The sequence below is a fragment of the Apodemus sylvaticus genome, chromosome 3, assembly GCF_947179515.1.
Source record: "Apodemus sylvaticus chromosome 3, mApoSyl1.1, whole genome shotgun sequence".
In the NCBI taxonomy this organism is placed as follows: Eukaryota; Metazoa; Chordata; class Mammalia; order Rodentia; family Muridae; genus Apodemus; species Apodemus sylvaticus.
This window is the reverse complement of record NC_067474.1, coordinates 96347267-96374639: the sequence shown is the minus strand read 5'-3', so window position 1 is coordinate 96374639 and position 27373 is coordinate 96347267. Positions and strand designations below refer to the sequence as shown.

Here is a 27373-nt window from a genome sequence, read left to right as displayed (position 1 = left end):
GAAGGGGGGTCTACACTGTTCACTGCCCATCTCATGATGAAGGGGGGTCTACACTGTTCACTGCCCATGTCATGATGAAGGGGGGTCTACACTGTTCACTGCCCATGTCATGATGAAGGGGGGTCTACACTGTTCACTGCCCATGTCATGATGAAGGGGGGTCTACACTGTTCACTGCCCATCTCATGATGAAGGGGGGGTCTACACTGTTCACTGCCCATCTCATGATGAAGGGGGGGTCTACACTGTTCACTGCCCATCTCATGATGAAGGGGGGTCTACACTGTTCACTGCCCATCTCATGATGAAGGGGGGTCTACACTGTTCACTGCCCATCTCATGATGAAGGGGGGTCTACACTGTTCACTGCCCATCTCATGATGAAGGGGGGTCTACACTGTTCACTGCCCATCTCATGATGAAGGGGGGTCTACACTGTTCACTGCCCATCTCATGATGAAGGGGGGTCTACACTGTTCACTGCCCATCTCATGATGAAGGGGGGTCTACACTGTTCACTGCCCATCTCATGATGAAGGGGGGTCTACACTGTTCACTGCCCATCTCATGATGAAGGAGGGTCTACACTGTTCACTGCCCATCTCATGATGAAGGAGGGTCTACATTGTTCACTGCCCATCTCATGATGAGGGGGGGTCTACACTGTTCACTGCCCATCTCATGATGAGGGGGGGTCTACACTGTTCACTGCCCATCTCATGATGAGGGGGGGTCTACACTGTTCACTGCCCATCTCATGATGAAGGGGGGTCTACACTGTTCACTGCCCATCTCATGATGAAGGGGGGTCTACACTGTTCACTGCCCATCTCATGATGAAGGGGGGTCTACACTGTTCACTGCCCATCTCATGATGAAGGGGGGTCTACACTGTTCACTGCCCATCTCATGATGAAGGGGGGTCTACACTGTTCACTGCCCATCTCATGATGAAGGGGGGTCTACATTGTTCACTGCCCATCTCATGATGAAGGGGGGTCTACACTGTTCACTGCCCATCTCATGATGAAGGGGGGTCTACACTGTTCACTGCCCATCTCATGATGAAGGGGGGTCTACACTGTTCACTGCCCATCTCATGATGAAGGGGGGTCTACACTGTTCACTGCCCATCTCATGATGAAGGGGGGTCTACACTGTTCACTGCCCATCTCATGATGTAGGGGGGGTCTGTACACTGTTGAAGATTTGCATAAGGGAGAGGGAGCCCAGAGCTAGGAGCACTGCTGCTCTCCAGTGAGCCCCAGTCAGTCGGCCGCCCAGCCCTACATGATGGCTTCCAACTGTCTCTAGTTCCAGTTCCAGAGGATCCAACACCCTTAAATGTCCTTAAATATTACATGGACGCAGTGCATAAGGATACATTCAGGCCAAAACTCATACACACACAATTTCTTTAAAATATTAAAAATATGTTTTAAATACTAAGAGTTTTAATTTAATCTCATAATTACTGGTTGGCCACTAATGCTTTTTTTTTTTTGGTTTTTTCAGAGACAGGGTTTCTCTGTATAGCCCTGGCTGTCCTGGAACTCACTCTGTAGACCAGGCTGGCCTTGAACTCAGAAATCCGCCTGCCTCTGCCTCCCAGAGTGCTGGGATTACAGGTGTGTGCCACCACCACCCAGCTGGCCACTAATTCTTAATAAATGTTTTCTTTAACTTTTTGAAAGGAAATATAATGTCGATTTCCACAGTATATAATCTCTAAACACTGTGGGACAGGACTGAGAGGGAAGCCAGGTCTCTGAGGAAGTGTGCGTGCTGAGACAGGGCTTGAGGAAGTACAGTGTTGCTACCAACTACACCTTCTCTCCCGCTGTGGTTCCCAGCAAACCCTACAGGACACACAGGCACTTGTTAATGGACAACAAAGAGCATGTCAGTCAACATGAGGACAAAAATGTCATCTGAAAAGTAAAAATTATAAAACCATGTTGAAGAGCCAGCAGAATTCTGACAAACAAAAGGACAGACAGCTAAAGAGGTTAACATGAAACCCAAAATGAAGAGTCCTGGATTATACGACAAGAAGCTGGATGTATTCTAATGCAACAGGGAGACACTGGCACTGTTCAAGCAAAAGGTAGTTCATAAGAACAAATCAGTATTGTAAAATAAAGAAATTGTATGATAGCTAGCATACTCACATTAATCTATTAGATTAGATGTTTATGTGATGTAATGTAAATGTACAAAATGATTAGAAAATGAAGTCACTACAATTATCACATCTATTGATTGTAAGTCCTGATTATCCTCCACTTAGATAATATTGTTCTATGCATTTCAATAAGAAAAAATAATAACCTTTAAATATATTATAAAATATTCTATAATTCAAAATTGTTATTAATTCAGTTAGCTTTTCCCAACTGTTGCAAGTTAGTGAGTTTTTTATTATGTTATATTTGATGAAATCAGTACTTCAGTTTGAAATTTTTAACAATGTCACTGAAATTACTTTCACACTATCATCTCATGATACATGGTGGGGGGGATAAACTTGCTCCCATCAAATATGGCCCAATAAAGCCAATGCCATGGGGGTTTTATCTTTATCCTTACCATTACAAGTTCCTCCTGTAGCTCACTGCAACTTTTTTCATTATATTGGAGTCTCTTTGAAAGATCTATAATTACTTTCTTCTGTTCTTCGATCTCTTCATTTAGTTTCTTGTTTTGGGAGAAATATTCTCTTTCTAATCTGAAAAGTTAAAAATGTCAGAGCAGGTTTTCCAAATGTACTTCTCTTTCACACAAGTCGGCGATGTTCTGTGTATCATGTTTACATGCCAAAAGGCTTCTTAATACCCGCTTTTCCTTTTTTCAAATTAAAAGATTTGTGCACTCTTGAATGAAAGACTTTAAGGGATTAACACTTTCCCTTTGGCAGTAGTAATCTGCACTGTGTCCAAAGTAATAAGCAAAGAGACTAGGATAGTATTGATGAGGTCTCAAGATTATTTTCAATGATCCACCCATCTCAATTCAGTCAGCTCAGAAAGTGCCTCAAAGTGATCACATGTATGCGAGCATGCATGTGTGTGCGTGCGTGCGTGTGTGTGTGTGTGTGTGTGTGTGTGTGTACGTGTGTGCTCGTGAGCACTGGAGCGCATGTGTGGCAAGCTCATGAGGATGCAAGTGCGCACACCTGTGAGCACACAGAGGCAAGAGGAGCACCATGTCCTCCTACAGTCACTCACTCACTGGCGCAGAAGCTCATGGTTTTTGGCTGGCTGGCCGTCCCGGACCTCCTACATGGGTGATGGGGACACAAACTCAGCTTCTCATACTTGCAGAGAAGTATGAAAAGTAAGTGCTCTTACTGACTGAGTCACTGAGTCATCTTCCGAGCCCCCATGAAAATTATCTTAAAATTAGTGATAAGATTATTAACATACAACAGAAATGAAGCAAATGTTCTTATTCCCCCAGATACAACATATCTGGTATGCAAAAAATTTAAAAAGGAAAAAAAATCAAAATGCACTTCGCTTACTTCGAGGGCATGTTTACTGCTCTAGTTGGCAGTGTGAGTGAGCCTGGGAGAGTGGGGCCTGGAAAGGTGTCGGACAAAATTCTCATGCAATAGCCAACTTTACTCAGAGCATCAGACACTTCACATTCTGGGAGTTAAGAAGAGTCACCTGAATAAGGTGTTTAATCACAAGAACAAGCCACAGGTGGCAAGACTCGTTTCCATGGAAGCACGTAACTAACAGCAACAGAAGAAAAACTCCTATCTGCTACACCTGAGAGGAGCACAAAAACACAACTGAAGAACAATCCAGTTTTGAAGACACTGAGATCACGAGACTCATTATAGAGTTTTCTCACAAGCACTCAGAAGTGTCACATGACTCCATTCTTGGACTGTGCTACAACAAGGACACATAAATATCTTTACAAAAAACAAACAAAAAAACATTTTACTATTTAAATATTCAGGCTGGTATTAAATTGTGTTTACATTGGTTTGGTTTGGTTTTTTTAAAAGAGTCTCGACATGTAGCTTAATTGGCCTGGAACTCGTTTTGGACTCGTTGTCTACTCTGCTGGCTTAACTCCTTAGGCTCTCTCTACAAGTCTCTTTAGGCTCCCAAGTTCTGAGCTATGGGGAAGAACTAGTCCACTCAGCTGTGTATATGCTCATGTGTACATATCATGGAAGGCAGCTCATAAGTGTTGCACTTTCAAAGTTCACATGCACATAAGCCACACCAATTCCATTACTGTCACTGTTTTTAGCCTGGGAGCTTCCTCAGAACTCCAGTAGAGCCATCTCTTCCATTTTAAGCTGTAACCTGGGCAACGACTAGAATGACTCTATGAAAAAATCAGCACTGCACTCAGGCTAAAGGAAAAATAAGAAGTGATTTTTTATGACAGTTACCCATACTCCAAATAGATTTTTCCCCCTCAAGGTGCAATGCAAACAAGTGTTGCATGTTGCCTTTTGAGCCAGAGATATTACAAGGAAAATTAGCTTAATCTAATAAATGTGTATAGAAAACTTATCTGCTACACTTATAACATCTTGGAAAGTGAACAAAACAGTGAAAACAGATCAAAGTAAAGATGGGGGCACATGAATCTCACTGAGAAGAGGAAACAGAATAGACATCACAGGTGGATGAGGGAGGGGCCTGGTGGGGTGGAGGGTGGGGATGGGAATAGGAGGGATCGGATGTGGGGTGGGTAGGAGAGAGCACTGGGAAAGACAACTGGAATTGCGGGGTGGGGAGTAGGCATATCTGGGACAAGTTAGAAACCTATGGCAATGGAAACTCCCAGGACTCAATGAGGGTGACCTTAACTAAGACTCCAAGTTATGGAGGGGTACAGAGCCTGAAGGGGCCATCTGCTGTAACCAGGCAGGATTTTCAGTGGAGGGATTGGGATACCAACCCAGCCACAAAACTTTTGACCTATAATTTGTCCTGCCTACACAATTTTTAGGGGGTAAAGGTGGCACAGAAATTGTGGAAACGGCCAACTAATGACCTGTCCAGCTTGAAATCGATGTCATGAGTGGGAGCCTACCCTGACACTGCCTGGGTGGCCAGGAACCAGAAACTGGATATAGGATAGAAGCAAACATAACTGGCAAAAAAAGAAAAAGAAAAAGTCGATGAACTGATTCCCAATGATGTTCTGGTAAGCTCATAGACTGGCATGTAGCACAACTGTCGTCAGAGAGGCGTCACCCAGACACTGATGGAAAGAGGTTACAGAGACCCACAGCCAACATTACACATTCCTGCAGAAGAGAAAGAGGAAGGACTGTAGGAGCCAGAGGGGTTGACAACACCCAGAGAAAATCTACAGAGTCAACTAACCTAGGACCACAGGGGCTCACAGAGATGAACCACCAACCAGAGAGCCTGTACGGGGCTGGCCTAAGCCCTCCTCCCATAGGATACCATTGTAGAGCTTGATCTTCATGAGGGACTCCTAACAGTGGGAGCAGGCGCTGTCTCTGACTCTGCTGCCTGCCTTTGGGACCCTTTCCTTACTGGGTTGCTTTGTTAGCCTTACTCGAAGAGGAGGCGCCTAGTCATGACTAGGCAACTTGATAATGTCATGACTGGCTGATATCCATCGAGGCCAGCCCTTTTCTGAAAAAGAAATGGAGGACTGGATGGAAGGATGGGGAGGGGGGCCAAGGGACTGAGAGGAGAGGAGGGAGGGGAAGCTGTGGAGTAAAATAAATAAAATTAAAATAATAAATAGGGATTTTAAAATTAATCAAAAAAGAAAAGATACGTAAATCAGAAAGTCAATTGAAGAGTCCCAACATGTAAGCAGTCAAAGTACCAGACGGAAACAACCCTCAGCAGGCCTAGCATCTGGAGATTGCTGAATACTGGATCCAGAGTACAGAAATCATACATACTATTATTTCATCATATATTATAGAGTAAGCCTCTAGAAACACGTATTATAAAGTAAAAGGTCAATTGCCTCTGATTTCAGATGCAGAGGGGTTTCCAGAGGAGACCATAGAACATGAACAAAAGATCAAATGGCGACACAGTGCCCAACACTTGAACTGACTGAACAGCCAGCTGACTATGAAAGGAGGTAAAGATGAAAAGCCGTGTCAGACTGTGCCTGCAAACTGCCCCTGACATGCAAGTTCTCCGAGAAGCTGCTTCACGATGCAGCCAACGGAATGACGAGGGGCAAGAGGTTAGAAATGAAGGGGCTCACAATGGGGGACAAGCTCAGGAACCCCAAGGAGGGTGTTAAAGACAGGCGCTAGGTGAGTACATGCGGGGACTCTGAAAAGGCAAAGGGAGGAGACTGAAAAGCCAGAGGGATGGATACCTTAGGAAAAAACACAATACGGCAGAATTACAGGTCTGTTGAATGCTAAGGATACCTAGAGGCTGGAGGAACGACTCAGTGTGAAGGTGCTTGCTGCCCTCCCATCAGGCAGGCCTGCCATCAGCTGCTTATAGCCATCTCTAACTCTCTGACACCCTCTTCCAGGCTCCACAAGCATCCACAGTTGTTGGAGGATACTTGGCCACACTGTGCTGGGTTGCTGAGTCACAGGCAACCCATTCCTAACAACAGCGAATGGCTTTAACTGGTTCACTTGACAGCGTTCTCTCTGTCTCCGTCTCTGTGTCTCTGTCTCCCTCTCTCCCCCTCCCTCCCTCCCTCTCTCTCCCTCTCCCTCTCCCCCCCCCCCTCTCTCTCTGAACCGAGTACATGGGCAAAGCACTACTACAAAGCTACTACAAAACAACAGATAAGATTGCTATAAAGAAATAAAGACAAGTTACCAAAAAATGGTGTAGGAAGTAAAGCATGCTGAACTGCAGAGAGCCACTGGGAGGAGGAGGAGCAGAAGCAGGAAGGGCAGAGAGGCAGACAGGAGAGCCTATCAGTGGGAGCCACTGCAAAATGCCTAAAGAAGAAACAAAAGCATGGCAGAATACGCACGCTACTTTAAACTCTAACGTTGGGGGCTGGAGAGATGGTGCAGTAGTTAAGAGTGCTTGCAAGAAAATGGGTTTCATTCCCAGCACCCGCCCTGGCGTCTCATAACTGCCTAAACTGCAGCTCCTGGGGATCCAACATCATCTTCCGGCCTCCACCCTCACACACACTTCCTCCTTCCCTCGTCCCCTCCATACATACACACACACACACACACACACACACACACACACAAATAAAACCAAGTTAACATCAGAGCCAACAGCAGAACAAACCAAGCAATGGCCATGCGTGCACGGAAGCGGGGAGCCCAGGACAAAGGAATGGAGCCGCCATTCTCACAGTCTTGCAATACTGTTTTACTCTTTAAACTATGTACAAGTGTTAAGTTGATTTTTAAAAAATCAATATTTTAATTAAAAATAACTATTATTTAACCAATACAAAATTTAATGTCTGCATCATTTGTGCCATTGTTTGAAATCCAATACCAGGACTCGTGTTGGAGAGATGGCTCAGCAGTAAAGCACCTGTTACACTGGAGTGGGGGCCTTACCCTGACTCTGTTGCTTGCCTGTAATCCTGTCTGACTGGGCTGTCCTGGCTGGCCCCGGTGGGAGAGGATGTACCTAGTCCTGCAGGAACTTGAGGTGTCAGGGTGGGTTAATAGCTTTCTCAGAAATGAAGGTGAGGGAAGGATGGGGGTGCTGTGATAGGGATGTAAAGTGAATAAATAAATAAATTTACGGAAGGAAAAGCAAGAGCACTTGTTCCTGCAGAGGACAGGGTCCGGTTCCCAGCATGCACACAATAGTTGTCAGCCACCTGTAAGTCTAGTTCTAGAAGACCTGACACCTCTTCTGGCCTCTATAGGCACTATGTGCACATGATGGCGAGACACATACACACAGGCAAGAACACCCATACACGTAAAATAAAATCAATAAATCTTTTTTAAAAACTAAAGCCCTGAGATCACTGAAATGAGGAGCGATGCCTTCTGTTGGCAATCTGACATAGAGAAGCTGGGCCTGAGTTCCAGCAGCACAGCCAACAAGAAAAATGTAAGAAAGAAATGGTCTGGGCGAGGGAGCTCCTGAGTCTGGGCCCTCAGGAGATGCGGGACTCACCCAAAAAGCGGGAGAAGGGGAGAAGACAAGGAAGCCTAGAGCTACCACGCTTTACCAAGTTTTTAAGTTCAGCTAAGAGTTTACTTTTTAAAACAAATAACCATCTCTTTAGGCTATATTTTAGCAAGAATGTTAATAACTTTGCCACTAAATCATGATACTTTGTTTTCTTCAGAAATATGTTTAGAAAAATAAAGAAGCTCCTGAATCTTTAGGAACACAAGGAAATAAAATTTATCTGCAATCCATTCAATAGCCTGTCCTTTAAGGCCACTTTAAATGATATTTAACTGAGGACTGCATTTGAGCCTTACCACAACCTTTTCCCTACTACTGCCCAATAATCAATTACTATAACTAATGAGAACTCTATAATCCAAAATCACTGAAAAGATTCTCCTGCAAGTTCTAGATTTAAAGAATCTTATAACTAAGAAAAATGTAATAATAGAGATATGGAGTACATACGCCACCAAAATCTATTTCATACAGATATATTCACTTTTATGTGTTGCAGGATTTTCCCTGTCCAATCACATTAGGGCAGAAAGAGGCCTGTGACTGAACAGGGAGACGGAGCCCAGAGTGAGAAAGACTGGGGAGCATCTCTGGAGAGAAAGAAGATGGCAGTGGTCCCATTTGTCAATTCTTGATCTTAGAGCATAAGCTATTGGTGTTCTGTTCAGAAACCTTTCCCCTGTGCCCATGTCCTCAAGGGTCTTCCCCAGTTCTTGTAAGGCAAAGGACACTGTCAAAAGCACAAAACAGCAACCAACAAATGGGGAAAAGATCTTCACCAACCCTACTTTGGACAGAGGGCTAATATCCAATATATACAAAGAACTCAAGAAATTAGACTCCAGAGATCCAAATAACCCTATTAAAAAATGAGGTACAGAGCTAAAGAAAGAATTTTCACCTGAAGAATTTCGAATGGCTGAGAAGCACCTTAAGAAATGTTCAACATCATTAATCATTAGGGAAATGCAAATCAAAACAACCCTGAGATTTCACCTCACACCAGTCAAAATGGCTAAGATTAAAAACTTAAGAGACAGCAGGTGTTGGCGAAATGTGGAGAAAGAGGAACACTCCTCCAATGCTGGTGGGATTGCAAGTTAGTACAACCACTCTGGAAATCAGTCTGGCGGTTCCTCAGAAAACTGGGCATGACACTTCTGGAGGACCATGCTATATCTCTCTTGGGCATATACCCAAAGGATTCCCTGGCATGCAATAAAGACACATGCTCCACTATGTTCATAGCAGCCTTATTTATAATAGCCAGAAGCTGGAAAGAACCCAGATGTCCCTCAATGGAGGAATGGATACAGAAAATGTGGTATATTTACACAATGGAATACTACTCAGCAATTAAAAATAATGAATTCATGAAATTCTTAGACAAACGGTTGGATCTGGAAAATATCATCCTAACTGAGGTAACCCAATCACAAAAGGACACTCATGGAATGCAGTCACTGATAAATGGATATTAGTCCCAAAGCTAAGAATACCCAAGAGTCAATTAATATATCAAATCATTCCCAAGAAGAAAGAAGGAGAGGGCCCTGGTCCTGGAAAGGCTTGATGCAGCATTGTAGGGGAGTACCAGGACAGAGAAGTGGGAGGGGGTTAATTGGAGAACAGGTAGAGGGAAGAGGGCTTCCAGAACAGGGAAAGGGAAAATCATTTAGAATGTAAACAAAGAATATAGAAATTTTAAAAAATAAATATAAATAAATAAATCTGATTGGTTAACTATAAGCATTGAGGCTTGTTTTTACCGGGTTACTGGGTATTGTGATATCAAACCTTGAGGATGGCGGATCAGTTTGGTTACTGGAATGTGAGACAGCTGATGACAGAGGATTTTAGCAGAGAGGGAACTAGTGGATCCGGGGACAAGCGAACCAGATGCTGCCGGGGCTAGCTGGAGAGAGTTGCCTGCCCAGCCCCTCCGGGAATTGGCAGGCTGAGAGAAGCAGGACCAAGGAGAGTTGAGGGGTTCATTTTTTAATATTTTCCACAACATTTATGAAACTGTGAGGTAGAATTAGAATTCTGATTCTGAAATGCATCATGCACATCTTTTCCTGACACACAATAAAATCCCACCAAGAAACAACTTTAACAGCCTTATCCAGGACAGTGACAACATGCACTGGCACACTGGGCTCCATCTGGGCAGCTGTAACCACGGGATCTCTGTGCCTGGACCTGATCTCACCCTGCTAGGAGTCCCTCCAACCACCATAAGATCCCCTTACTGATGTGTTGGTCACTAGGCCCTGGTCACTGTGATCTGTCATACAACCACTTCTCACAACTGTGAGAACACTACCCTGAAGCCCAAAACCACATCCAGGTGGCCAGGCCACCTTAGCCAACAAGGGTTTGGCTTCCCCCATCCCAATCTGGACAGTCCTCCTCCCCCTTACTCATGACAGTGCAAGTTTATTTCCTAAATAAAGACAAAAGACTTAACCACTGACATCTCTCTGGTCCTGCTTACTCTATAACTTTGTTAGTGGTTATTGCTATATCAGTGTTTCACATATACCCTAAAATTCCTTACTCTCAGGGCTATAAACTATAAATGTAGTTCAGGGGCTGGAGAGATGGCTTGCTGCTCTTCTAGAAGACCCAGGTTCAACTCCCAGCACCCTTAGCTCATCACTGTCCACAATTCCAGTCCCCAAAGATCTGATGCCCTCTTCCAGCCTTTGAGAACACCATGCATGCATATACATACACACAGGTAAAAATCCTATATAATAAAATATTTTTAAAGTATCATTCATAAGAAAGAATAGTAGCAACAAGAAAGATAAATGACACATTTATACTCATCTATGTTGCATGTGTATTAAATGCATAAATACACATGTACAGTGCTTGCACGTACACACACACACATACATGCCCATGCAACATGAAAACAGACTATTTAGTGGAGGAAGGGGCCATCATGAAAGAAGACAAGAGAGGTTATAGAGGGGGAAGAATATGAAAGAAGCATGATGAGACTCGTGTATGGAAACCCAGAACACTACTTGGGTTCCTCAGAAACCTGCTTGCTCCTGCACCCCCCCCCCATTGCTTTCCCATTTCCTTTATCAAATCATACCCTACTCCTTCTTCATGTAGCATCCCTGTGGAAATCAAGACATTCTAAAGACACAGTTCCAAGGCTAGGAATATGTCTGGGTGTTTAAGATCACTCATTGTTACTGCACAGGGCTAGGTTCTGTTCCCAGTACCCACATGAGAGCTCACAACCACTTGGAACTCTAGTTCCTAGGAATCCAATGGCTTCCTCTGACCTCTGTGGATAGAGGCACACATGGGTTGCACATGCATGCTGTCTTAGTCAGGGTTTCTATTCCTGCACAAACATCATGACCAAGAAACAAGTTGGGAAGGAAAGGATTTATTCAGTTCACACTTCCATGTTGCTGTTCATCATCAAAGGAAGTCAGGACTGGAACTCAAGCAAGTCAGGAAGCAGGAGATGATGCAGAGGCCATGGAGGGATGTTTCTTACTGGCTTGCTTCCCTGGCTTGCTATGCCTGCTTTGTTCTAGAACCCAAGACTGCCAGCCCAGAGATAATAGTATCACCCACAAGGGGCCCTCCTCCCTTGATCACTAACTGAGAAAATGCCCAACAGCTGGATCTCATGGAGGCACTTCCCCAACTGAAGTTCCTTTCTCTGTGATAACTCCAGCCTGTGCCAAGTTGACACACAAAACCGGCCAGTATGCATCATATAAAATATTCATACACAACATAAAATAGAAAAAAATAAATCTAAAAATATGTGTTTCAAGAAACAGTTCACTTGCGACCCTTCCTTCAACTACAAGACAATGGAGACAAGGAATTCCACAAGGAATCAGAATTTCTCCAAGAATCTCACCCTACCTGGAAGGAAAAGGCTGAAATCCAATGCCAGGCAACGAGGAAATAAGTCTCTCAGAAAGTGATTTCACATAGTTTTGACAACTTGTCAGACTACCTGACAGGAAAGACTGGAGTCAAGACAATGGTGATGGGCAGGCCATCCCTGAGAAGGACTACTTAATTATAAATACTTCTTGCCCTCTACTTAAGCCTAACCCTCATGTCAGGGCCCCGAAATGGGCTGGGAAATGGGCTGGGGAATCACTAGACCCCTTTTTCTTTCTGCCCAATGAGGCCATAGAGAATATATCCTTTCTCTGGCTTTTACTAGTATTACTTGTCTGTTTAAGTGGCCTCTGTAGGTGAATGACCAGTCCTAGCTTGTTAGGACTGCCAGGGCCCAGGCTCTGAACCTAACAACACTGGTAACAACTTCCTACTGCAAACCAGGGTCCAGACCAATTTCTAGGACAATCATACTAAAGCATGCTATCCCAAGGCCCAGCAAACAACTAGGTGGCCTGCTGCGCTCCCTTGCCCTGCCTCGTGTGGCTGTAAGACCCTCTCTGCACAGCCTGTTGTGGTCCAGAAGGTGCCTGCCTGGTCTGGAGTTGAAGGTGAGAATCTAGGCTTGTAGTTTGCCCGGATCATTTAGTTCCCAAAAGGAAGGACCTCCCTCACTCCCGCCCCTTGGGAAGATATTCCTAGTGTTCTACCTAAAGAAACAGGAAGTTGGGCTGTAGAATGGTTACTCAGCATACCTTTCCCATTTCCTTACAGAGATAATTTTACCTACAGACACTTATTAGGGTGTGGTTTCTCAGTGGCTAGATTGTAGCAAGTGACACACAGCACAATATGCAGAATGCTTTTTGTAGGCCATGTCCAATAATCCAGGTCACCAAGATCCACATTCTCAAACACCAAAAGTATGACCCAGAGAAACTGGGGTACCCATACCACAGAGCTAGATTCCTCTCGGGTACTAAAGAAAACAACCTGAAAAGTCTTTCTATCTCTAATCCTGGGGTGTGGTTAATAATGGACACAAGACCAGATCTTTCCTATTCCAAGGATCGATGATACTGTGGCAATGTCTGGGTCATGGGATAAGTCTACAGGATGCTGAAGAGCGAAGATGGTATGCTGACCGAAAGAGATAGATGCTCCGTTTCCCAAGTTCCTCTTTTATACGCTTGTATTATTCCCAAGGACCTAAAAGGCATTCCCAAGGAGAGAACAAACCTTAACAGCTACAAACTCTGGCTCTGGTCCTCAACAGTAAGAACAAGGACTTGGGAACAGTATCGCTGAATGGATACTTGCATCTCTGGACAGCTAAAAATACATTACATAAGCTCCTGTCTATCGTACTACCATAACTGTGTCTGGACCATGGTAGAAAATGAAGGGGGTAAATAGTGGGTGCTCAGTCTCATCTCTTCTTTTCAATACATGGCAGCTGTCAGACAGTCTGTCTGTTCCAGGAATGAGGCACTGCAATCAGGTCAGTGAGCTTCTGCAAACACATCATACTATGTGACTATGGGCACAGGGTAGGGCTTCCTGCTACTCTCTGACATCACAGCTCAGAGATCTCAGAAAGAAAGGCTCTCAGCCTGTTAGGGGTCCAAGCTTCATTTTTAGGGGCTAGGGGCTGGGGAGTAATGTTCTTTACATCCACTGCTACAAGAGGTCTAAACTGGACTAAAATCTTCTCATCAGGAGGCTCTTGGCCGTCAGAGCCTTACGGACCTGTGCTCTGCTCTGGATTTCAGTGGCATCTCTCTCCACCCTCAGTGCTGCTGTCTGTTCTCCACTCCCTATTCTTCCAGTTGAAGAAGCAGTTGTCTGTCTGCATGAGTGGAGGCACCAGAGTTAGCCCGCAGCTTAAGGATTAGCAGGTAGCTCCGTACAGAAATCCAAATTAGGGGTTGTTTTTATTTTTAGTAGTTTTATTGTTTGTTGTCCGTCTGTTTCAATAATCAGAGTTTTACTGGTTCTTCCTTCTGGTTTCTCAACTAAACATTTTCATGGGTCCCTATCCTGTATCTTCCATACAATCCATCTACACCACTCCTGGGCATATGCATAAGTATCTTACTTCAAATGTACTTAAACATCCGTGCTCATTACTACTCTACTCACCGCAGATAGGAAAGACTCAGCAAAAATGAGTATCAACTGATAAATGGATAATGAAAAGGTGCTACGTCTGTAGAACTATTTAGCTGTAGAGAAAAAATTAAATCATAAAATCATAAAATTTGCATATAAATGAATGGAACTAGAAAAAAATATACAAGGTGAGTTCATCCAGGTTCTGCATGCCCTCGCTCGTATCAAAGTACTGGCTTTGGATGTTCTGTTTTGTGTGTTAAACAGGAAGCACGTGCAGAGGCTAGGAAACTAGAACTGAGTCACTGAGATGAAGGGACACATAGGGATACAATAAATATATGTGAAATGAAAGTAGAGAGGGGGAGTGCTAGCATCAGAAGAGTTCAAGCAGGTAACAGGACCCCAGGAACTGGGGTGGGGGCCAGAGGAGACTTAATTAAAATAAGGTGTACATGAAGAAGCTACGTGGGACCCTATTGTGTAAGAGAAGAAGATAGTAGAACATATGTAACATGAAAGAACAAGGGAGAACATGAAAGATAAGGGTCCAAATACTGACTGGAGCGGGCATGGAGAAAAGGGTAAGGAGTGGGTTAGCCCAAACTAAGAGTGCATGAAGATGCTTATGAGACCCGACTTGTTTACAAGCTAATTTTAAAACTATTTCTTGAAAGGAAGGTTGACCAAGAACACCCACAGGATAAGCAATGCTGCTCTCAGCAGACATGGGGTATTAAATGGTCATTTCTGTGCAGCACACAGGTCACCTTCTGTGCTGAGTAGTTTTTTGTCAATTTCACAAGCTAGAGTCAAAGAAGGAACTTCAATTGAGAAATGCTTCCATCAGACTGACCTACAGGCAAAAGTCTGTGGGGCATTTTCTTTATTAATGATTGATATGGGAGGTCCCAGCCCACAGTAGGGGGTGTCACCCTTAGGTAGGTGGTTCTGAGTTGTATAAAAATGCAAGCTGAGCAAGTCATAGAAAGCAAGCCAATAAGCAGCATTCCGCCACTGTCTCTACTTCAGTTCCTGCCTTAGGTTTCCATCCAGCTTGAGTTCCTACCTTGGCTTCCCTCAACACTGGGCTGTGATGCATGCGTGTAAGCCAAATAAATCCATCCTCCCCAAGTTGCTCTGGTCATAGTGTCTACCACAGCAATAGAAACAAAACCAAGAAACTTCCCAACAAAGTACTGGCCAAAGAAGTTCCTGAGGAACCCACGATAACATAGCCACTACCATTGCTATGGATTCTAACAGAACTACATGTAAGACCCTATTGCTGAAGACACCACACATGGGTTGCAGAACACAGGAAAATCAATATTGGCATGACTAGGTAACTCTCCTTGATGGTTAGATTTCCTAGCACTGGGAGGTGCAATACAGGCTGATGGGGGAGAGATCAGTGGTCTTACCCAGCATTGGACCCTGTGTGCTACAATACTGACCTGTCAACCAAGATGTGACAGCTGTTACAACAGTGGCAGCACCATGAAGGGAGTCCAATCTCTTGACTGGAATTTTGGCCTGCTCCATAAGAGAAAATCCATGCCCAGTGTTGTAAACATGGGTTATTGGGAACCAGAGAGCTTGGCTCAACGCCCCCAGCTGAGCTGTTTGCACAGGTTTCTTGAAAGCAAAACATCCTGTGGCTTAGCTTGATTCCTGCCTTCCTGCTTGATTCCTGCCTTCCCGCCCGGTATGGTACAGACTTCCCAGGTGCCTGACCTCTGACTATAATTGTTTTTTCCTGTTCCCTTCCCTGGCCTCTAGTATATATATTGCTGGTCTCTCAGTAAGGCTTTGGCATTCTCCTTGCAGAATGACCCATGTCTGTGTTTTTTAATCCCCTAGGCCTATGCTCAATACTCGGTACCATGACAGCGTGGGCTAGGATTGGGGGCTTCCTGATGTAAGGTTTCCTGAATAAACTGCTTCGAGAAGAGTCCCCCGTGTCGTCTCCCTTATTCCACTGGGCGGATAATGGCGGCGACAAGTGGTGGCCCGTACGGGGACATCAGAACTCGTTGCAGTCAGGGTAGCTAGCTGGTAAGTTCCCAGGTAAGTGGGGCAAAGTAAAGTTCTCAGTATTGAAAGACTATAAAGTTCCCGGTTAAGTAGGACAAAGTAAAGTTCTCGGTATTGAGAGACTATAAGGTTCCGGTAGTGGACTTAAATACACCATGGGTAATACCTCTTCTAGTAGATTTTTACTTGCAGTGCTTAAGAATCTGTTGAAAGCGAAAAGACTAGGACTGAAAGATATTAGTACTGGTTACAAGTGCTCTTTCTATGTATTGTCTTTGGAGCACCAATTTGTCCACATGTGTCTGTCCTTGTTTTGTTGTTTGAATGATTGTCCTATGTTTCATGTTGAAAAGAAAAAATGGTAAAAACTTTATTTCATGTTGAAAAAAATTGGTAAAATCTTCATCTACTGGAGGTCCATCTCTTGATCCAGTCTCAGTTTACACAGCAGAGGCTGATTTAAGCTGCCCTGCATTTAGCTAGGAGTCAAGCACAGCTAGAGAAAAGCTGTTTTTAAAAGAGCCAGCAGCTTCTCAAGTTCTAGGGCAAATAGGCTGATGGTTATTTCTCCTATTGGAGCTAGAACTTCAGTTTTTGGTTCCTGTGCTTTGCAATGTTTCCATTAATACTAAATCGTGTGTTTTAGTCCCATTCTTTAGTTTGAAAAGTCTCTAATGAACAGAAAGAAGACAAGAAGAAATTGAATTGTTCTAGCAGATTGTGTGTACTGACAAACTACTGAGAGTATGAAGATGCTGCTGTGGTTGAAGACTTCCTAGAATTGTGCCCATGCCTCTAAATAATGAAGGGAGATTCCCTGTCACCTTGTATCACCATCAGAGAGACTTTGGCATTATTGCCACCCCTGATTTAAAAAGGTCTGGGTCTATGGCACTGGGGTTTTGGCTTGTGGAGCTGCCACATTGGGATTGTTCCTGCTAAACTGTATGTGCAAACAACAAAACCAGTCCAGAGCAGTAATTGAACAAGTGCTTAGGCACAGGATAATACATCTGCTCAAATTTGGCTCAGTCTGTGTCGTGAATAGTTAGTCTATGACGGGCAACTCCTTTGCACTCCACACCAACCTAAGACAGGGGCTCTGGGACTGGCAGAGATTCCCAGAGACAGGTAATGGGAATTGGACAGAAGGTGTCCTAAGACAGACGCTATTCATTCTTAAAAAAATAAAAAAGGGGGAGTTGTTGGGAACCAGCTGTTTGCACAGGTTTCTTGAAAGCAAAACATCCCGTGGCTTAGCTTGATTCCTGCCTTCCCGCCCAGTATGGTACAGACTTCCCAGGTGCCTGACCTCTGACTATAATTGTTTTTTCCTGTTCCCTTCCCTGGCCTCTAGTATATATATTGCTGGTCCCTCAGTAAGGCTTTGGCATTCTCCTTGCAGAATGACCCGTGTCTGTGTTTTTTAATCCCCCAGGCCTACGCCCAATACTCGGTACCATGGCAGCGTGGGCTAGGATTGGGGGCTTCCTGATGTAAGATTTCCTGAATAAACTGCTTCGAGAAGAGTCTCCCGTATCATCTCCCTTATTTGGCTGGACGGATAATGGCAGCGACAATGGGTAAAACAGAAGTCATGGGCCCTGGAGAAGAACCTGTTGATGTTGGTTTTCTAAATGGTTATGATGTCAAACTGCCTTCTAAATATGTATGTATATATCAATAAATCTGTGTTGCTGGCCAGAAAACTTCATTATCTAAGATTTACTTATTTATATTTTATGAAAGATTTCTTCTGTGTATATTTGTGCACTGTGTATATGCCAGAAGAACTTAAGTGGTAGATGGTTGTGAGCTGACATGTATGTTCTGATAACTAGGCCCAGGTCTTCTGCAAGGTCAGCAAAGGCTCTTAACAACGGAGCTGACTCTCTGGCCACAGAAAAGCATCTTACTGCAGTGAGCAGTAGTCACCGCACAGATACATTACTGTTTAGAGTGCTAGGAGTAAGTTACTGTGAGTACGAAGCTCAACACATTTAAAAGAGGATTCAGAAAGGATGTAGAGGCTGGAGGATGGAGATGACTCCTGCAGAATAAATACTATCTTCCGGGCATGATATGGCTCTTGCACACAGAAACTCACCTCCACAAGATCAAGCCAGTTAAAATTTCCATCATGGCAGGGGGAGAGCCCAGACCCCACCCCTACCTGAGGAGCCACTGAGTTGATGGCTGCTGGGGAAGGGGAATCACGTTTATTTAGTAGTGTGGCCACTGGAAGGCTGTCCATGCCTGGTCGGTGAGAGTACACCCATACACATATGAGCACCTATTGGCCTCAGTGGGCTAAAATATAAATAATCAGGGGTGGAGAGATGGCTCAGTGGTTAAGAGCACTGACGGCTCTTCCAGAGGTCCTGAGTTCAATTCCCAGTAACCACATGGTGTTTCACAACCATCTGCAATGGGATCCGATGCCCATTTCTGGTGTGACAAAAGACAACAGTATATTCATATATATATATAATAAGTCTTTTTTAAAAAGATGCTTTTTGTCAGGTACACTGTCAGTACTCATTAACTTATACACTATGATCCTTCAAGTAACAGAATTCTCATACCACACAAGACAGAAGCGTCCACATTATACAAGGAAAGAAGCAATGGGGCAGGAGAAGAGATCTGCAGGAACAGTCGATGAGCACACAGGCTGTAATTATTTAGTGTTCAGTACTGCAGTTGTTGTTAACTTGTATTGTTTTAGCACAATAACATGGAAATAACAGATAGCTAAAGGGCTGGATTAATCACCTGTTTTTACTCTGGTGAGTCAAATGATAAAATAGCTTTAAAAGCAGAAAAGGAACCAGTAAGATGACTCACTGGGTAAAAACATCTAATGCTAAGTCTGAGTCCCAGCCTGGAACCCGCATGTCAGAGAAAACCAGCTCCTGTAAGCTGTTTTCGGACCTCCACAAGGATGCCATTGTGTGCATGCACACTAAATGAAAATGTTAAAATGTTTAAATTAAAAAATGAGAAAGCTGTCTACAGTTTTATAAGCTTCAGACCAGGGAAATCTGACTTCTTTGCTCTTGGGCGCAGAGTGAGCCAGAAGTGTCACCCAGGAGAGTGCGGTGCTGAGAAGCTGCCAGGCATCCTAAGCAACTAACTGGCGGGGGGGGGGGGGGGGGGACCCCAAAAGCCCTGGAGACACACTACACCTTCCAAAGACACCCTCAACCACCGACTCCCTCCCCTCCCAATAATGATGTGAAACTGTAGATCCACCAACAAATTAGCCCTTTGATTGGGTCAGAGTCCTCATGAAACAGCCGCCGGCCAGGCCCTCAGCACAGTGGCCTGTTTGGAGACACTTCCATTCCACAACAGTTCTTAGAATCGTCAGCTGACACTTGCCAGAATACAAAATTTGAGCAACACTTCCAACCTCCAAAACAGAAATAATAGCAAAACAAAACTTCAGGTAAGAATTTCCTTGAGAGCCCAACTACAAACAAAGCCAGGTGAGGGATTCTTATGGCAGACATCTTGAAAGCCCCAGCCCTACCTATGGAGACTCTTCTACATCCACAAGAGAAACACCTGCCTTCCACTTTGATTTTGCCAGGGCAAGGAACTTACTAGTTCACTGAAGATGTTTATAATCTCATTACTGTAAATCGTTTAACCACTGAGAGCCCAATCTGCCTTCTTGGCAGGTTTACTTCTTACATCAAAGCAAAACTAAAGAGGCATGCTAGACTTTTCATAGAAGTTCTTCACACATACAGCCATGCTGCTTAATACTTCAACATACATCTGAATATCTAAAGGTATCCAAACATATGAAATGTGCAGATTCAAGCAATGATTAAAAAAATAAATGAAACTACCCTGAGACTAACATATATAGAATATGATTGTAGAGAAGGCAAGAAAATTCAGCTACGGGCCAGTGAGACGGCTCAGCAAGTATAGTGCTTGGCACACTAGCCTGGAGACCTGAGTTCGAAACCCTGAAGCCACATAAAGACAAAGAATATTGACTTGCCAGTTTCCTTTTGATGTCTACTAACATGCCCCCAACAAACAGTAATAAACAAATTTTAAAAGGAAAAGAGATATTTTGGTTGAGAAGCAGCTTTTGAGCTATAGCTATGACACTCGGCTGTGATCTCAGTGACAAGGAGGCTGAAGCAGAGGCCTCCAAGTTTGAGGGCCACCTACACTGCACTAAAAAGGTCACAACCAGCCCAGGCAATGTGTGGGACTCCAACTCAATACAAAAATGGAATACAGAATTAGGTGTCATATCATGAAGCTTTCGTCTTAGCAAGTGAGAGGCACAGGCAGGCAGATTTCTACAAGTTTGAGGCCAGGCTGGTCAACATAGCTAATTCTAGGCCAACCAGAGATACACAGGATATACCCTGCCAGAATAAATAAGCACACACACACACACACACACAGAGAGAGAGAGAGAGAGAGAGAGAGAGAGAGAGAGAGAGAGAGAGAGAGAGAGAGAATGAATGTAAAGCTCCCAGCAACATTGCGATTCTTATTTTGAGGACAATGGTTTGAAATGACCACTCCACTATCAAGAAATGTTTTGAACCATATTAAAATCTTCCATTTTTATAGTAGTTCATAGAGTTTTCAAGATGAAGACTTTCGAGCTAGAAAACAATGAAATCCGTAGGGGTCAGATGCTGACCCCCACTTGTGAACTATGAGTCCTCGCCCTCATTAAGACTCAATTTTAGGCCAGGCAGTGGTGGCGCATGCCTTTAATCCCAGCACTTGGGAGGCAGAGGCAGGTGGATTTCTGAGTTCGAAGCCAGCCCAGTCTACAGAGTGAATTCCAGGACAGCCAAGGCAGAGAAACCCTGTCTCAAAAAACCAAAAAATAAAAAAAAAATAAATAAAAAATAAAAAACAAAGATTCTATTTTCATGTCCAAAAAAACTGGAACTAAAGGGGAGAGGGGAAAGCTCAGTCAGTAATGTGTATGCCACACAAACCTGGGGCTGAGCTGAGATGTAATGTGTACGCCACACAAGCCTGGGGCTGAGCTGAGATGTAATGTGTACGCCACACAAGCCTGGGGCTGAGCTGAGATGTAAGGCAGCTCTCTCTGGGGCTCACCGACCAACCAGGCAAGCTGGACTGGTGAGCTCCTATTATCAGAAGGTCCAGGAGAACAATACAAAAAGCCAATGAGGAAGACATTCTACGTCAGCCTCCAGCTTCCAGACACATATGCACAGATGCAACACACACAGATGCGACATTCATATTACACACACACACACACACACACACACACACACACGCGCGCGCACAGTAAATAAAAGTAGCTACCTTGTAGGGTGCTATGTTAGCCATGTACAAAGTGAACCATACACACACACACACACACACACACACAGTAAATAAAAAGTAGCTACCTTGTAGGGTGCTAGGTTAGCCATGTACAAAGGGAACTGTAGTGCATGCTTCTTTCCCACCAGTTGTAGCATTATTGTAACTACTATTATTTCTGCACTTCATAGAAATTGTAAGCATCATCTCTCCATGTAGCTTATAAGTCAAGATGTTTAATAAAGACTATATTAATAAAAATGCATGTGCATTAAAATATTTACTTTTGTGTATACTTGCATTTCTGGGACTTCTTCAGAGCAAGAGAGGTCTCCATATTTACCTTCAAGGGCATCTGCATATGTCTTATGAAGACCTTTGCTCCTCGGTCTGACACGGATGTGAATAGCAGCTTAATATTCATATATACTCACTCCACAGCCACACAGACTTAGACTCTTCCCACCTGATACTCACAGGTTCAGCTTCGCACAGCTCTCCTGGACGTTGTGCTTCTCTCGCTCATATGCACTCTCAACCTCCTTGAACTCGTTCTTGATCATTTCCAGGTCAGCCACGGCCTCCGCCTGACTGGCTTTTTCTACTTGTAAAGCTCCTTCAAGGTCCCGAATCCGTAACTACCACATGACAAACAAGTACATTTGTTTCATTTATTTATTTATTTATTTATTTATTTATTTATTTATTCACTTTACATCCTGATCAGAGTCCCCCTCCCCTTCACCTCTAAGAAGAGGGAGGTCCCTCCTTGGGAACCAACCCACCCTGGCACCTCAAGTCAGTGCAGGACTAGGACTAGGTCCATCCTCCCCGACTGAGACCAGACAAAACAGCCCAGTTAGGGGAGCGGGATCCACAGATGGGCAACAGAGTCAGGGTAAGCCCCTGCTCCTGTTGTTGGGGGAAACGCAATCACATTTCTTTCATTAAAATATCTTAAGTGGTTTTGAGAACTCGAAGGAACATGATGACATGAACGTCATTATAAGCTTAAACTTGGGGCCCGGATGGTACTTGCCACCCAGCATAATCACCAGAGTTCAGTCACCAGGACCACCTACATGGCAGAGGATAGAATCAGCTCCCACAGCTGCCCTCTCTGACCTTCACATGTGCATTGTGGCATGTACACGCACACATGAACACACGCATGCACATACACACACATATACAAACAAATGCAACTTCAACTTAAAAAAGAAAACGTAGAGCCCTTCCTTCCCCCTGGAGACGTTTTTACTATAGGAGAGGAGCCTCTACAGTCAAACAACCCTGTCCGATGGAAATAGTCATAGTGACATGACATGATAACATGGATTTCATTTAATACAATCTGGATCAGGACAGTTCAGGGATAACTACAAGTCACAACTGGCCTAAGGCCGGTTAAAAAGCTAGCTGATGGGAGTTGATTTTAATAATCTGCCAACCTTTACATATATTCAAAATTTTTTCAGAATATGACATCTTAAAATTAGATGCCAAACAGCAGAACAAATACACAAGTGCATTTGCTCAAAACAAGGCTATACATAGCTGTTGAACAGCTGTATGCCACTTTAAGAACAATGTACTGCTCCTCCATCCTGAAGAGAGCAGAATCCAGACCAACAAACACAGAATGCTAAACCCAGGCAAATGGCGAGAGGAACAAGCAGAAGCAGACAAGGGGAGAACTAACCACCCTGTAAAGTGCCAGCCGGCACTAGTTCATGTTCTCCAGATGCTGCCATTCGGATGCTGAATCCAAGTATGAAAAGCCTCATGCCCAGGACGGCACTATCGGGTGGTACTACAGACCCTCAGGAGGTGGGGTCATGGAGGAGGCCCTGGCACCAACAACAGTGGACCATGGGACCCTGCTTTGCCCTCTCTTGCCTTGCTTCCTGGTTTGCCCACCAAATGAGAGGTGAGTGCACTCCCTCCATGGTGTGGTGCCCCACCAGTAAACCACACAAGTGGGGCATGAGCCAGACAGACATGATCTCTTGAGAGGTGAGGTTCTTAGGTAGGGTGGTCTCCTGTGTTCTTCTGTAGTCACAGAAAGCCAACTGATCCTAACACAAGTCATCAGGGCTGCCTGAAACACTGTGTTCTTCCATCACAGTACAAATACAGCCACACATGAGGCAAGACCTAAGAGCAGGCGGTGGTGACCCCTGGCCTGAGTCTACAATGTGCCAACCTCGCCCCTAACAGAGATCCAAAATGGTACCCGTACCCTGAACCCAGTGAGGGTCACAGCAGGACGCTACCATTCCCAACACATACCTTAGGTTCCTGGTTGCTGTAACCTGAGAAAATGTATACCAAAAACATGACTGCATCTTACCTGAATAATTTCAGAATTAAATTTTGATTCCAAATGTGCTGCTCTTTCTGCTTCAATGTTCTCTTCTAACTTCCTCACCCTCAGCGTGGTTGCCTGAAAGCAAGTTCAAAGTCATTGACATCAGCATTAAAAGCAGGTAGAGAATGCCAATCACAGAACTATAACTAACACTTTAGATGGTTTAAGCCAACCTAGAACCCATGATCCTCCTGCCTCAGCATCCTAAGTCTTAATATTACAGGTGTATCTAGCCCCACATCTCGTACTTTGCAGGAAGGGAGTGCAAAAACAATGGCCAAGAAGAATGCTCCAAAGCCTTGTTTCTTTTTCTTTTCTAATCTTACTGAGGTACAGTCTATATGTAATTAATTGTGAAGAAACTCTCAGGCGCACACTTCCATGGTGGCTGCTATAGCACAGAACATTGGCTGGCATGCGCCCATCTGTCCTATGGTCCTCTTTAGACACACACTCCAGCTGCATCCTGAGAAGTCATTCTGCATCATTCTGTGTTTCAAAGCACACAGCTTACAAGGCACTTTCACTTCACAGCCATGTCAGTCCTGTTTTCTCCTTGAGATGGTCTCCCAATGCAGCCCTAGTGGGACTGGAACTCACAGATGTGTGCCTGCCCCAGCCTCCTGAGTGCTGGGATTAAATGCACTTCTACGACACCGAGACCTTTTAATATTTATTTAAGATTTATTTTTATTACTTTAAATTATGTGTATATTTTTATCTCTTTGAGATGTAAACCAGAGCACCCATAAATAAAATTATATTTGGACTGGCTTTAAATATATTCAAACTGGCATGAATATTGACCATTGCGGATAACTACTGAAGAGACAGGCGTATAGGGATGGTCCTAACAACATGCTTTCACACGAATGCTTGACATTTTCCATAGAGCACGTTTAAAGATGTCTTAGATTCACTTAACGTGTCTGAGTGGTCTACAAGCATATGCAGGGAGGTCAGAAGAGGACTTTGGATCCCTTGGAAATGGAGTTTCAGATGCTCAGTTCTCTGCAAGATCTTAATGCTGAGCTCACTCCAGCCCAAGATAACAGTCGATTTTTTATTTTAGGTTTTTTGTGTTGTTTTGGGTTTTGTTATTGTTATTGTTGTTTTTGTTTTGTTTTGTTTTGGCACAGGGCCTCCATGTACACCCCTGGCTATCCAGAAACTCCCTATATAGACCCAGTCAGCCTCGAACTCACAGAGATCCACCTGCCTCTGCCTCTCGAGTAGTAGGATTAAAGGCATTTGCCACCATGCCTGGCTAGGTTGTTTTTTTTTTTTTTTTTATGTATGTTTGTCCGTTTGTAAATTATGTACAGCATTTATGTGCCTAGTACCTGAGAAGGTCAAGAGAGGGTATCAGATGCCCTGGACCTGGAGTTATGGACAGTTGTGAACCACAACATGGGTGCTGGGAATTAAACCCAGGTACTCTAGAAGCATTTAACTGGGGGGCTTGCTTACAGATTCAGAGGGTTATTCCATGATCCTCATGGCAGGGAGCCTGGCAGCAGGCAGGCAGGTGTGGTGTTTGAACAGTAGCTAAGAGTTTACATCTGACCCACAGGATGAAGACAGAAGGAAACTGGGCCTGGCAAGAGCTTTTGAAACCTGAAAGCCAACCCCCCAGGTAACACACCATATCCAACAAGGTCTCACCTCCTGAGCTTTCCTAAACAGTCTAAACTGGAAACCAAACATTCACATTTATAACCTTACTGGACCCATTTCAATCAAACTTCCACATACAAACATAAATAGAACCAAAACAATGCAAAGATGTAACAGTGACCTAAATCCTGTTCCCCGTTGTTGAAAAACAGTTCCTTTCATATTTGGTTTTCTATTCTCCTAACAAGGGACTCTACAAGCTATAGATATAAACCATGGTGCACAGTAGAGCAGAGAAAGTCTTATTCATAGCACAGACTACAGTGAACGACAAACGGGAAGACCTACACTAAAAAAATGTATAGGGGCTCAGCAGTTAACAGCACGGGCTGCTTTTCCAGGGGTCCTGAGATTAATTCCCAGCTCATAACCGTCTACATCTGAAGTCCCATGGAATCTGGTGCCTTCTTCTGATATACAAATGTACATGTAGACAAAACACCCATATACATAAAAATACATAAATAAACAAATCTTCTTTTAAACTTATGTAAACCCTACAGGACATAGTTGACTTTGTCAATATGCAATATATTCATTTTAGATTCTGTGGATCAGGAGGCTAGAAAAAAAGTACATGGGCATTGAGAATAAGATTCTTAAAATAAAGGACAAAGAAATGAAATTAGTCTAACAATATCTAAGTATTTTTTCTCAGGTGCCAAAAAGTATATTTTTTTATCAAAATAATGGTTCCTATATTAGGGGGTGCATGCACAAATACATGTATACACATGTGTGCACATGTGTGAAGAGGCCAGAGGGCAACCTTGGGGTGTTACTTCTCAAGCACCATCCTGAGTTTCAAGAACCATTTTGGTTTGGTTTGTGTTTTATGTTTTTAGAGGGAGGTTGAGAGTTCCTCCTGGAACTCAGCAAGCAGGTTAACCCAGGGAGCCAGGGAGCCCCAGGGAGCCAGGGAGCCCCAGGGACCCGACTGCTTCCACATTCCTAGGGCTGGGATCAAGTGCAAGGGAAGCACTTTAACCAGCTGAGCTATCTCCCTGGTCTCATATTTTATTAAAATACAGAATATTCCATAATTATATAATAAAAGAATGAAGTATTTTTATTTCCTATACATATAATTCAGTAACTAATTAACAATCTGGTTCCCACTCAAAAACATCAAGATAAAGTTCTAGTTTTCCAGGATAGAAAAAACATGAAATAGGCTGAAATAATAAGCTGGAGATCACAATTTTTCATACCTCATTTTGAATGAAATGTGCTAAAGAAAACAAATTCACATGCTGTTTATTATGACTACAGCTATCAATAAATCAGCAAGGCAATAAAAAATAACCAAGTCTTTAAACAAACACCTCCCAAGAGTGGGATTTGTTGATAGGCATAATTAAATAAAGGCATAATTTTTTTATCTTCCAGTCTGGTGAAATAATTCTGATGTCCAGCAGAGGGTGCTATAGTAACACCAACCTGCAATTCTCTCCTCTCTCCTCTCCCTCTCTCTCTCTTCCCCCTCTCTTTCTCTCTCTCTCACTCACTCTTCCTCTCCCTTCTCCTCCCCCTCCCCATCTCTCTCTCTTTCTCTCTCTCTCTCTCTTTCTCTCTCTCTCTCTCTCTCTCTCTCTCTCTCTCTCTCTCTCTCTCTTACAAGCACACACACACACACATCATATAATACTAATATAGGTCATAAACTATGTCACTGATATTTAACTCTAACATAATCACATTAGTGGCGCCAAGCATAACATAATTCTAATTAAAGTTCAAATTCAATCCAAAGTCTTAAATTTAACTACATATAAGTTAGTTATCTATATATAGCTTGACTAGTAATAAAATATTGTATCTGTTTACTAAC

General features: G+C 43.7%; 1 protein-coding gene across 1 annotated transcript in view; it reads right to left on the bottom strand.

Annotated features, from left to right (window-relative positions):
• Ccdc171 (coiled-coil domain containing 171) overlaps positions 1-27373 on the bottom strand; it is a 338028-nt gene that overhangs the window by 256017 nt on the left and 54638 nt on the right. Inside the window, exons 8-10 of the mRNA XM_052176698.1 lie at positions 23848-23940; positions 21972-22132; positions 2590-2728 (exon numbers count right to left, since the gene is read on the bottom strand). Of these exons, the coding sequence (XP_052032658.1) occupies positions 2590-2728; positions 21972-22132; positions 23848-23940 (393 nt within the window). The remainder of the gene's footprint in view (positions 1-2589; positions 2729-21971; positions 22133-23847; positions 23941-27373) is intronic.